We start from the raw sequence: 13,419 nt of genomic DNA, 5'->3' as shown, positions 1-13,419 counted from the left end.
TCAATGCTAGATTAAGGAGCTTGTACTTGATCGTGGTCATTATTGGGCCTTTTTGGAGCAAATAGTGTTGTGGTCATGGGACCTCATGGTAGTTACACTCAGCTCTACCCTGTTTTCTAAAAGCCCCAGAAGTTGCCCTCCTTCACTTCTGCTACTCCCATAGGGGTACCTCCCCCACCAGGCTTGTTTGTGGAGTAGGGGAAGGTATTCTGGGTGCTTCTTCCACACTGCCCCTCATAAAAGGCACAGGGACCCTTTATAAAGCCCGGATGACAATCACTGTGGGAATATGTAGGAGTCATAGAAATAAGTACTGGGGTTGTCAGCAGTGATCAGAAACTGAAACGTTTCTAGGAATGATTCCGTTTACTCAGTGAGTTCTCCTGGTCCTTACTTATGGAAGTCCCTCTTATTCTGAGGGAGAATTACAACGATCCTCCTATACAGTGTATTCATCTGAATCCCCCCTTAGGTTAATTAACCTAGTGGTGGGCAGGGTTTATTGGCAACAGGGGGAGGGGTGGGCAGTAGAGGCAGAGAACAATAATTTGCAGGCTTTAAACTGGGTTTGGAGGCAGAGGGAACGGAAGGTCAAGTAGGGAATCAGATCTCAAGGAGGGAGAGTTCTCAGAACACAATGACATCTTCAGCGTGTCAGGAAAAGAAAAGAAAGATTATGTGGGGGTATTGGAGAATCCACTGAAGCTACTTTGCTTTTAGATGTCCTGAGTGGGAGGGGTTACCAAGCGTGTGCCCTTGTACAGGACAAGACACGGCACAGTGGAAGGAAGACAGACGTGGGTTCCAAGCCTTCATGGAGGAACTTATTGAAGGAAGTTTCATGTGCTGTTTTCTTTTAAGAGCTTCACGTTATCTCTGCATGTCAGGGGTAAATGAAGAGCTTCCAAATCGTTTGATGAAGAAATAGTTTGACACTTTGATGAAGAAAATCTGTAAACCCCCAAATGCTGGCAATTTCCATAAATCAGTATAAGCAGAAAATATCAAAAGGCTGGTGGAAGTATTGTTCATTTTTGTTAGGCACGGCCGAAGGAATGAGTCGTGGGAGACCAGAATTGGTCTATTAGAATTTATTTGGCATGTTTGAGCTGTGGGAGGTCAGGCTAGAAAAGATCATAACCTTTCGGAGCAAAAAGGGGTACGGAGTTTTATAGGAGGGGGTAAAAGGGGCTGTTCCCCCTTCAATGCTTCAGGGGGTTTTTGTTGCATTGTCTCTCACAACCAAGGTGTTTCGGGGCATGACCAAGCCCTCCAGTTCCACATCCTGGCCCCCAGGCCACCATCTGGACTACCCAAGCCCGCTGATCATAAGCCCCTAGGAGACAAACATGAGCCAGTAGGTACAAAGTACAAAGCAAGACAAGATGGTTTTTAAGGTAAGAAGGTTTCTGCTCCTGGCCTAAATATGGTCTAACAATTTTGTAAAAAGTTGCTAATTGGAAGCTCATGCCATGACAGCACTTCAACTTCCATCTGTCCTAACCCTCGTCTTCTCCCCCTGCCCTGTTTCCTCAGGCCTGTGTTTCAGAGTGCAGCGGTTATGATGGAGTATCTGACAACCCACTAAATAATCATCCTTGCTTCATTGATATATGCCTCCCTTTTATTTTTGGCACTCCTGTTGCCGTAGTGCTTCTGTTTCCTCACCTCCCCTAACCCACACCACAGTGTGAGGGGGGAGGCTTGTTTTGAGCTGGGTGCCAGCAGCCAACCCAGCCATGTCTAATGTTTTTGCCTTTCTTGCTTCAGAAGGAGAAATGTGCAGTTACGGCTCTCTCCTCCTTTAAAAACTCTAATTTGCCTTATCTGCTGACTTCAATAGTAAATTTCTTCCTATCTAAAATGACTAACATGTTTTCTAAATTATTAGGAAGTATAGTAGATCAAGTACTTTTATCTGTGTTTGGGCTTTCAGTGACTTGTTATTTCAACATCATAATGATGAGTCATCAAATAAAGAATATCAATAAAGAGAAATTGTAAAGGAGGACCAAATGGGAATCATGGAGTTGAAAAGTACAATAACCAAAATGAAAGATTTATTACAGGGACTCAACAGTTAAGTTGGCGGAAGAAAGAATCAGTGAACTCAAAGATAGAACAGTAGAGATTATGGAAGCTGAAGAACAGAAATTTAAAAAATGAAAAAAAAAATGAACAGAGCCTCAGAAATGTGGGACGTAATTAGTGTACTAACGTACACATCACGGGGGGCGCGCGATGGCGCCGGCGGCACAGTGCTTGTGAAACGGAACACAACCAAAGTATGGATATGGGAAACCAACATCCTTCCATCCGCAGGCTTCAGGAAATCCAGAAGGAAGTGAAAAGTATAGAACAGCAAGTCATTGGCTTCAGTGGTCTGTCAGATGACAAGAATTACAAGAACCTGGAGAGGATGCTGACGACACAGCTCTTGGAGATCGACTCTGTAGATACGGAAGGAAAAGGAGATGTTCAGCAGGCCAGGAAGAGGGCCGCGCAGGAGACCGAGCGTCTGCTCAAGGAGCTGGAACAGAACGCCAACCACCCGCACCGGCTGGAGATCCAGAGCATTTTCACAGAAGCCCAGTCGCTGGTGAAGGAGAAGATCGTGCCGTTTTACAGTGGCGGCAACTGCGTGCCTGTTGAGTGCGAAGAAGGCATCCAGGATATCATTCTGAGGCTGACGCACGTGAAAACGGGAGGCAAGATCTCCCTGCGGAAAGCACGGTGTCACACTTTAACCAAAACCTGTGCCGTGCAAGAGATTGTCGAGGACTGCATGAAAAGGCAGCCATCCCTGCCGCTGTCCGAGGACGTGCATCCTTCCGTAGCCAAGATCAACTCCGTGATGTGTGAGGTGAACAAGGCCAGGGGCACCCTCATCACATTGCTCATGGGCGTGACCAGCAATGAGACGTGCAGGCACTTATCGTGTGTGCTCTCGGGGCTGACCGCCGACCTGGACGCGCTAGACGTGTGCGGGCATCCCGAGATCCGGAATTACCGGAGGGAGGTTGTGGAAGACATCAACAAATTACTGAAGTATTTGGATTTAGAAGAGGAAGCTGACAGGACCCACGCGTTTGACCTAGGACGGAATCATTCCATTTTAAAAATAGAAAAGGTCCTCCAGAGAATGAGAGAAATAAAAACCGAACTCCTTCAAGCCCAGAATCCTTCTGAACTGTACCTGAGCGCCAAAACAGAATTGCAGGGTTTGATTGGACAGCTGGATGAGGGGAGTCTTGAAAAGAACCCCTGCATCCGGGAAGCCCGGAGGAGAGCCGTGATTGAAGTGCACACCCTCATCACTTACATTGACTTGAAGGAAGCCCTGGAGAAAAGAAAGCTGATCGTGTGTGAGGAGCACCCGTCACACAAAGCCGTCTGGACCGTCCTCGGACACTTGTCCGAGATCCAGGAGGAAGTCCTCTCATTTGACGGAAACCGAGCTGATAAGAACTACATCCGGCTGGAAGAGCTGCTCGCCAAGCAGCTGCTGGCCCTGGACGCAGTGGACCCGCAGGGGGAGGAGAAGTGCAAGGCGGCCAGGAGGCAGGCGGTGCGGCTGGCGCAGAACATCCTCAGCTACCTGGACCTCAAGTCCGACGAGTGGGAGTACTGAGGCCAAGGGGCGCCCGGGGCGCCCGCCGCGCTTGCTGTTCCGCACTTTACACAGACGTCCATGTGTTTGCAGAGCTTTCTGTTCTCTGAGCCTCCCTGTGATTTACACGTGCATATTTCAATCTCAGTATTTATGATTTAAGCAAATTATATTCAGTATCTCTGCTGCTTTTGATATCGCAAAACAAATGTCATTACAGCACATTAACTTTTCCATTGGCTCGTTATCTGTATGTTGTGTGGTTTTTTAAAAATCAAAATGGAATAAGGGCAGCTTTTGTAATTTTTAACTGGGTTGTACAAGCATTAAAATGCAGATATTTCAGAATCTAGCACTAGACAGCCTTGCATAATCCTAGAACAATTATGAGAAGGGAACATTTTTGGTTAAGTAGGAGGAGAGCCCAAGCGCAGAAGCAGTACACTGTTTTAGTATGCTAAATAAAGCAGGAGGACTTTATCATTTTTAAAGCCTGAGTGGTCCCACCCCATTTACAGGTGGGCTTGGGTTTTCTTTTTTTGGATGGTCTGTTCTTTCATAAACTTTTTGTTTGAAAAACAATGTATTCCCCCCCATACTCTGCATTGAGAGAGAGGAATCTTAACTTTTGTGACATAAGAAAATTATGAAAATTGATAGCAAAGAAACCTTTGAGACTGTATTGAAAAAGGGATAAAACACCAGCTAATGCCTCCAGGTTGTTTTGTAAAATCTCAACTTGCAGTTTTGCTTAGGAAGGATGGGCGCATTAAATGAAGTTAATGGACCTTTAGGAAAAAAAAAGGGAAACACCCAGACCTGGGGGGGGATCATGGGAACTGGAGCGCAGTTGTCAATGTCAGGAGATATAAAACCAAGCAGACATGTCTGAGGGAAAGGCGGACGAGCCTGGCGGGGCCGCACAATGGGCAGACGTGTTAAACATACTCGGTGCCACGGGACAGCGCATGGGAACAGGAACGGTCAGCCCTCCCCGCGGGACCCAATCTTTACAGCTTGTCTGAGGAAGGCAGCCGTCGGCTACTGGCATCTTGAACTTGGCACAATGGGACCAAGCAGTAAAAGCTGCTGTGAGCACCAGCCGTGTTTCCCCAGCTCACATCACTAGCCCCTGGTGTTTCCCTAGTGCCAGAGCCAGCAGGGTCTGTCAGGGCACGGGGCTTTTTCTGCGAAAGGGTATCCATATTTCTGTATACTTTCTGAAGACCCAATTTTACGGTTGCCTGTTAATGTGAACAAAAATTAGAGTTGTGAAGTGCCTTGATAACGAGTTGGTCCCAGCATTACAACTACCAGACTGTTCTTTCTGTAGTCACCTTTCACAAGTAATCCTGGTCCGGTACATCTCTTGAACTCTATAGTAATCCTTTGCCATCTTTCTGAGATACTCATTTGGTAACTTTATGTAAACAGCTAGAAATAAGATAGATAAAGAAATAGCCCTAAATATGCAAAAGATGGTAAAAGTGTAACCCTAGACAAACTTCCCTTTGTCTCAGTATTGCCCAGTAATGAAAAGCCTGTGATACGGCCTCCCTACTAGAAACGTACATTGAATAGTAGGGTCGAAGGGCAGTGCGTCCCTCCCAATACACACACAGCTCCTGGCAACTGAGGGGTCGGTCAGCATAAGTTTTATTTCAGGATTGCTATTCTGTATCATAACTTTAGGGTCCTCTGAAAATCAAAGACTAAATGCAGGTGGTGTCTGGTTACAGCACCGGAAGTCCAGGCTTTACTCCATTCAGCTCAGATGCCTGTGGTGGCTGTGCTTCATTGTGAATTTCAGGTCTGAAAGTTAACCTTCAGCATTTCCTTTCAAAGTATCCATTGTTCTTTGAAAACAGTTCTAAGGCTGTGTTCGTTTCACACATGTTCCAGAGCTTTGAGCAGTGTGTGTGCATACGGGATACTGAACTTGGCCATGGTCATTTTGGATTGCTCACTTGGGTTATTCTGACATCAAAACCATCAAATCAACCTTGACTGCCTGGTAAGACAAGACGTTTCCTGTGTTCAGTCTGTTCTAGCTCCTTGCAGCTGCTTAATCTCCTGAAATGAGCCCTAGTGACACTGGATTTAGCTTTTCTTGTCCCTCATCGGGAGCCGTCTGTGTTAATGTGGGCTGCCGCATGTAATCTTTAAATGAGGCTCATCACATTGTATTGTATTTTTATGATCTGACATGAAGAGAATCTGTAATGGAAGCAAAAGCTAGCCCTAAGAATGTCTGGCCTTGGGTCTGCATTAAACGGTGTAGTCCATGTTCGTGCAAAAACTGCTGGGAACATTTGTTTTCTTTACCTTCAGTCAGCACTGCTTCAAACACACTGCATCCAGACAGACTGAAGTCAACCTGTAGTGAAGGAGCCACGAACATACGTGGAATCAATATGTGCACTAAGTACAGTTCAGTGCTTTATTTTCCTTAAATGGCTTGGTGTATGTGACATAATGTAGTATATTTGAGAAGTTGAACCAGTTTTTCTCATTTGTTTTATTTTGCCAATTTTTATCTGGTTTTTCAGGGTCTGAGCTTAACCTGTACATAGTTTTTCTAAGCAAAGCTTTTCAGCTTTTAAGTCATCTGGTACGTTGGAGAATAACAGGAGACATATTTGCCATTGATTTTGGTGTATAATACAGGCGTGTCATTCCAGTGTGTTGGTTCCTGCCTATTTATTTACTGTATGACTCTTGTAATAGTATACCTTAAATATTCAGTATGATTTTGAGATATACATAGTAGTTGACCCTTAATTATGAATGAAATAAAAAAGAGAAAAAGCAAAAAAAAAAACAAAAAAACATACACATCACGGGAGTATCAGAAGGAGAGGAGAGAGAGGAAGGGACAGAAAAAGTATTTCAGGAAGTAATGGCAAAAAAACGACAACAGTAGAAGGCCTCAGCAGAAACTCTGAGTGAGAGACCAAGGGCGCCCTTCTAGGGTTTCCAGACGGGAATTCCCGCCCGTTCTCGGGAATTTTTTTTCGCTTTCCTTTTCCCGAATCCTGAAATATAAACTGTTTTCTGTTCTCCGCGATGAATCGTTTCCACAAAGTGACAGCTGATACTACCAACCACCTGGGTTCAAGGAGCTGATTTTCCCTATTTCCCAACTAACTTTTCTCGGGATTCGGGAACCAGAAAGTGAAAAAAATTCCTGAGAACGGGCGGGAATTCCCGCCTGGGAACGCTACGCGCTCCTAACCTCATCTCCTAACTGAAGAAAAGGAACAGAATGACAAGCATCCTGGTTTGCCCAGGACTGAGGAGCTTCCTGGGAGGTGGGACCTTCAGTGCCAAGACTGGGACAGCCCAAGCAAACTGGGGTGGTCGGTCACCCTAGGGGGCTCCCGGGTCAAAGAGAGGAGGGCTTCCCCAGCTGTGGCAACGCAGAAAGATACACTGGGGCAGGGACCTGGCCCATCAAGGGGGCTCTGAGTGTGGCCCTTGGAAGACACTGGTGGCATTGTGCTGGGCAGTGCCAGGGGCTACTTGGTTGAGTCCGTGCCATGCACTAAGCACTGTGCCAAGCCTTTGCATGACATAGTGGACACTTGCTATTTGCCCCTCCAGTTTCCACTCTTGTGTCCTGGCAATAACTTTCAAGTCCCTTAGCAGAGTTACCCCTCTCTAATTCTCAGTTCCGAAGGTCTATTCACACACACACACACACACACACACACACACACACACACACACCTCCCACTAACCACAGGAAAGCACTCTCTACCTCTCCCCGACCCACTCCCAGAGGAGATGACTGTCAGGTTTGTTTGAAGTATAACAGGGGTGGAAATTTGTCTCTGTGGCAAGGGAGGGAGAAAGGTAACCTGAGGACAGCCCAAGCCCGGTCAGGACAGGATGCAGTTCATGCCCGTGTGTCATTGAGCATATATATGTGCATGCTGTCCTAATGTGTGCATACCATGTTGACAGTATGGGTTTATGTGTGTGTGTGGCAGAGACAGGGGGACCAGGACCTCATAACCCATCTGTGCACTTCCTTACAGAAGACTGTGATATGTCCTAGATGTGGTGCCCTCGTGCAGTGTGCAACCGAAACGACTGCACATGGTGCCCTGCCCTCTTGCCTTGGCCTTTGATTCTGAGAACACTCTCCTGCCCCTTTTCCCTTGGTTAAGTTCTGTTTGCCCTTCATGTCCCAGCACCCCCAAGCTGAGGTTAGGTGTCCCAGAACTCCCCTCATGCATTCGTATTCAGACTAGCTTTCTCTCCATATGAGACTTGAGACAACACAGAAATAGAAGTTAAACAAACCATAAAGTTATAGTGTCTCCAATTGGAATTTAAGATAAGGATTTATTAAGTTAAGGATTTTGACTTAACTTCTTTGGTTTTCTCTTTGTTACTTTGTTAATACCGAATACCTTGGATTCTAACTGCCATTGATCTGGTTATTTATTTGCTTTCTGTTACAACATACACCAAATAGTTTCCAAAGAACACCAACATTGCTACTACTAATGAGACTATCACATAAAATTTCTCTGTTCTTTTTTGCCTTTGGGGTGCTATATTCCTAATGGGCTATGCCAGCCAAGCAATGAACTTAAAGTTAATTGAAATAATTTTTCTCTTGTGGTTATGCCACCAAGTTGAATCAGAATTGAATGAATTCATTTCGGTTTGCTTTTGATTTTCAGGGACTGCTTTTTTTCCTGTTATATATTCAAGTTATGTAAAATACCCAGTTCCAAAGTCAAAATTATAAAGATTTAATAATTTTATAATAATTTAAAATTATTCAGAAAGGTTTCCCTTTTATCCCCACTGTCTCCATCCTCATATAAGTCTCAATTTTTATTAGCTTTTGCTCTATCCTTGTTTTTTTTTGGAAATATAAGGAAACACACAATAATGCATTTTTCCTGTTACACAGAAGGTAGCAGATTTTACACACCGATCTTTACTTGCTTTTCAAACAGCGGTACCTCCTGGCGACCGCTGCGGGGCACCACACAGACACAATCATCAGTGTGCCAAGGTTGGTCCATGAACTTCACAAGGGTGGCTCTGCCCTGGACCAGGGATTTGTCTCTTGGAGGAAGGATTTGGAAAATGGAGCTGGCCTAAAAACTGGTCTTGCTCGGGGCGCCAGGGAAAGTCACATCACAGTCCACAGCCCTACTGTTGCCAAAAATGGGAGTCCGTGGGTGCCACCTGGGAGTCCCGATGCCAGACTGCCTGCTGTGGTGCTGCCAGCGTGTGGGTGAGGCTGCAGGAAGCCCATGGAGTCTATCCGCAGACTTTATCCCTGGGGGAAAGGCGGCAGACACGTTAGGGGTGAGTGACCCTGCAGTGAAGCCCTGCCTGTGGCTTTTTTGAGGATGGTGTGGTGGCTTTTCTGGAATCTAGCCCCTGGGGTAAGAGAGGCAGTAAGCTGCCAGAGTTTTTCCACTGCAAATTCTGCTTGAAGGTCTTGTTTACACAGTGACCACACACAGCGAGCCATGCCTCCTGGCTTCCCTGTCCACACCCACCTTTTTGTCCCACCCCAGGGCTCCATGTGGGGTGAGGCAGTGGAGCTGTTCACAATCACATGCGAGAAACTTCTCAGGGCTCCTGGAAACATCCGTGAGACAGGAAGGAGGGCTTATGGGGGCTGAGGATCTGTGTTGACAGGTGGGACGGGGCCAGGTAACTGAGCTGGTACCTTTAGTGGGGCTCCCAATGGACTCACGGGGACCCTGTAAATCAGCTTTCCAAATTGCACATTTCCCTTCTCAAACCCCAGCCCAGTGGCCAACTACTCCGTCAGAGGCCACACCCTCCAGTGTCCTTGTCTGAAAAGAAGGACTAACAGGACAAACTCCAGGGGCTCCCAGCTCTGACTCTTCATGTTCCCATGGTTTCTACAGAACACTCTCAAGTCCCTTGGGAACAGTGTGTGCCTCACCCCAGAACCCGGAGCCCCAGACTGTGATGTTCGTACCCCAGGGTCCATGAAAGCAGCATCCATAAAGTTCCCCAGGCCCGAGGCCAGGCCTGCCTGGGCGATGTGATACAGGGCGGAACCCTGTGAGCCTTGGGTCCCCTGCCATGGAGAGCCATGTGCCCCTGGGCAGGTCAGTTAACACTGCTGGTCACTCGTGCACCAGGAGCTTGAAGGACCTTGCCCGCCTGGTGTACACGGCCATGTGGATGCAGAGCGCCACCACGGGTGGGGCCGTGGGACTGCTAAGTGTTGTAGCTGAGGGCCCGCCTCTCGCCCAGGGCCCAGGGTCTAGGAGCACAGAGTGCAGTCAGCAGAAGTTCACGGCCTCACTCTCCTACGGAGGGCCTGGGACTGCAGGGTGGCCCCTGGGCACCAACCCAGATGCCATCCCCAGTACCTCCTCCTAAGAGGCCTGTGACCGCTGGGTTCCCTCTGAGGAAGCCGGGCTCTTACCCCTGCCTTGTTCTGCCTGGTAGAGGAGTTAGGTCTGCCCTGAGAAGTGGGCTGCAGTGGCGCAGCTCTTCCATTTTGTTGAAGAGAGTTCAAATTGGTTTTAATTACGTACAACAGAAAGTCCTGGCTAACACAGGCAATCCAGCGAAGCCATGTTTTATTTCTTCCCCCTCCCTCCTTCCCTCTTTTCTTCCCTCCGTCCCTACTCTGGGCACCTGGGAGGGTTACACTTCTCCAGGCCTTGGTGCAGGCGTGGCAAAAGTGACCCAGAGTGGTGCTTGTCACTTCCACAGCACCGATGTGATTCACTGTTGTCCTCCGATGCTGCGTCAGTGATGCTTCAGGTAGAGTGAGAGGTGACTTGCTGGGCAGCCCCAAATCCACTGACAGGTCTCAACCTGGGTGCAGGTCAAACTCACAGTTCTGTCCTGGTCATTGGGCGAAGGGGAGGAATCTGAGTTGCAGTTGGCCCTTGTTGCTTCAAGTGCTCTTCAGTTTTATCGCTTGCTGATGGGGCTTGGCAAGCAGCTGCGAAAGTCCCTGAGTTTGTGTCCTCTGTCCCTTCCATCCCTGCTTGCAAACTGGTCAGTTCTTTTCTAAGCTCATCTCTTTCTTATAACAGCCTGTCAAACGCAGCCAATCGCAGCCAACATGCAATGCTGACCCGTGTCTTCAGCATCTCCTGGAGCAGTGTCCACTGGCGATGCCATCTGTCAGCGACAGTTTTATCAGACATTTGCCACCTCACAACATGAGCCCCTTCCATTCAGGTTGCCGGCATCGTCACTGTCCCTTGCCGACCCTAAGCCAGTGCATGGAGTTGGGATTTTTATTTCAGCACCGACATTCTTCCAGTATCTTTCCAGATAGGTTACAGTTGGGTAACAAACAACCCTCAAAAAAGTCTCAGGGGCTTATAACAACAAAGCTTTTGTTGTCACTCAAGCTACATGTGATTGGAAGGTAACTTGGTGACTTATGTTTTTAGCTTCTAGGTCTCTGAGTCAAGAGAAGCCACATCCTGACTTGATGCAGAGACCACTGTGTATCCGCCAGCGGCCTTGGACTTCGTACGGTGACAATATGGGAATGCCGTTGCCTCCCTTGAGGAGGGAGAGTGTATTTTGCCAGTGGAAGGAGGAGTGAGACAAATATTTGAATATCACTAGTGTGCTGCTCAGAGACTAGTAGGCTGTTGGCCTCCTGATGTGTCCAGAGTGGTACCTTCCTTCCCCCATACAGTCAGGACAGAACTACTGTGGCCAATGGGCTGTGAGTGGAAGTTACTTGTGTTCTTTTCAGCTGGAAGTTTTAAAAGACTGTGTGGCCACAAAATGGTGGCTGCTCTGTCAGCTGGGACCTGGAGTGAGAGGATAAGGAGGAGAACCCCATCTAGCGTGGGTGAGGAATAAACTCTTGTCTTTATACACCCTAAGGTTGGGGGGTTGTTTGTGACCACAGTGTACATGGACTCATTTTAGGGTTGCTTCTAACACTGTCCTATCCCGACTGATACAGAAGGAAGCACCCCACCCCCCTACCCCCGCCTTCTGCTGGGTACGATGTGTGCTTGCAGCTGCAGTGTCCATGTTATGACTGAAAGGAGACAAGTTAGAAAGAGAGAAAGATAACACACAGAGAGGATGGGGGGGCAGCAAGTAGGAAAGAAAAGCTGGGTCCCTGCAGTCGCACCCCTGAGTTAGACTTGGGGCTGCCCCACTTCAGGCCTCTGCTCCTGGAGAAAACAAAGCCCCTACTCATTGCACTGGGGTGGATGTTGGCACCCCAAGGATGTTCAGCCCTAATCCAGGGCCCGAACATTAGCTCCCACGGGCACAGGGATGTATTTGGTGAGATTAAGTTACAGATTTTGAGATGAAGAGTCATCCTGGATTATCTGGGCCAGCCCCATGTCATCACAAGAGTCCTTACAAGAGTGAGGCCAGAGGGTCGAGGTCCGCAGGACCTGGGCAATGGAAGCAGAGTTGTGATGCCCTCTGAAGACGGAGCACCGGACCAGGCCCCAACAAGTGCAGGCGGCATCTTGAAGCTGGAAACAAGGAAAGGGAGGTTTCCCTGAAGCTTCCAGAAGGAATCCAGCTCTGCCAACACCTTGATTTTAGTCCTGTAACATCCATTTTGGACTTCTGACCTTCAGTAGTGTAAGAGACTAACATGTCTTCAAGCCACTCGCTTTGTGGTAATTTGTTACACAGCCATAGGCTACTGATGCAGGTGGTGTCACTAACCTAATGACAGCTGACTGCACCCCCACTGCCCTTGCACCCCCGCCCCCCCAGTCTTCTCCCCGACAGAGTGGGGAGGGAAGGGAACTGCTAGGGTATTTGACAGGAGAATCAATAGCATGTATGAGTTACAGGAAAGGAGAGAACCGGTGCCACTTAGGCTGTAACTCATTCCCTGCTGGCTACACAATAAAAGGAGGGTCCTGGGAGATCAGTGTTCACCGTCATTGTCTGTCCTGTCTGCATTTCCCAGCGACCCGGGACTGCTGGGCTGCGGGGCCTGCGGGCCTGGGCCACCCCAGCTGACAGGAATATTCAAGTCCCCCGAACCGCCCACTGTCGGGGTTGCCGGGATTTGAGCGGAGCTGCAGCTGAGCTGGGACCAGAGCAAGGACCAGGCAGGCGGTCTTGGATCTCCGGAGCCTGGCAACAGGCTGGCCCGCGAGGTCGGCTCTGCGCAGCCAGGCTTCCCCTAATACTTGCTTCCTGAGGGCTGCAAGGACAGCCCGCAGGCACAGTAGAGGAGAGGGCAGGGGCGGCAGGAAGGAAAGTCACAAGGCAAGGCGGAGGGACCTGGGGAGGAGACCTCTCACTGCAGGAGCCCAAGCGAGAGGGTCTGCTCTTTGCGGGGGGCTGGCGTGGGGGGCGGGGTACCAGGTGAGAAGGGCGGGGTCGGGGCGGGGCTGGAGAGCGTAACCTGCCAACCTGTGCCAGCCTCGCGGAGTCTGGGGCGCGATGGAGCCGGCGCCGGACCAGGAGCTCGGGGACTCCGCCCTGCACCGCTACCTGGACGGCGAGTACTGGCGCCTCAAGAACGCGCTACGTGGGCTCCTGGGCGGCTGCCCGCTCTTCCGGCCCAGGTACCGCGCCCGGCGGTGTCCCCTCAGCCTCCGCGACCCAGGCTGTGTCCCCTCAGCCCCCCCGACCCAGGCCTTGTCCCCTCAGCCCTCGCGCCCGACCGTGTCCCCTCAGCCCCCACTCTCTAGACCGTGTCCCCTCGGTCCCCGCGCCCCAGCCGGCCTTGTCCCCTCGGTTTCTGCGCGTCCTTGCGGGCACCTCCTGGCGCACCCCAGGCGAGGGCGCGGGAGGCCATGAGCCACGCCCGAGACGGACCCCCTTCTAGA

The 13,419-nt window shown here is 49.4% G+C and overlaps 1 protein-coding gene across 1 annotated transcript; it reads left to right on the top strand.

Annotated features, from left to right (window-relative positions):
• The first annotated feature begins 2,082 nt into the window (after positions 1-2,082).
• LOC117019342 (BAG family molecular chaperone regulator 5-like) lies at positions 2,083-4,512 on the top strand. Its single transcript, XM_033100980.1, has one exon. The coding sequence runs from the start codon at positions 2,288-2,290 to the stop codon at positions 3,629-3,631; it is 1,344 nt and encodes a 447-aa protein (XP_032956871.1). The 5' UTR covers positions 2,083-2,287; the 3' UTR covers positions 3,632-4,512.
• Positions 4,513-13,419: the final 8,907 nt, after the last annotated feature.

This window comes from Rhinolophus ferrumequinum (assembly GCF_004115265.2).
Source record: "Rhinolophus ferrumequinum isolate MPI-CBG mRhiFer1 chromosome 13 unlocalized genomic scaffold, mRhiFer1_v1.p Super_scaffold_3, whole genome shotgun sequence".
In the NCBI taxonomy this organism is placed as follows: Eukaryota; Metazoa; Chordata; class Mammalia; order Chiroptera; family Rhinolophidae; genus Rhinolophus; species Rhinolophus ferrumequinum.
This window is presented reverse-complemented; position numbering and strand designations above follow the sequence as displayed.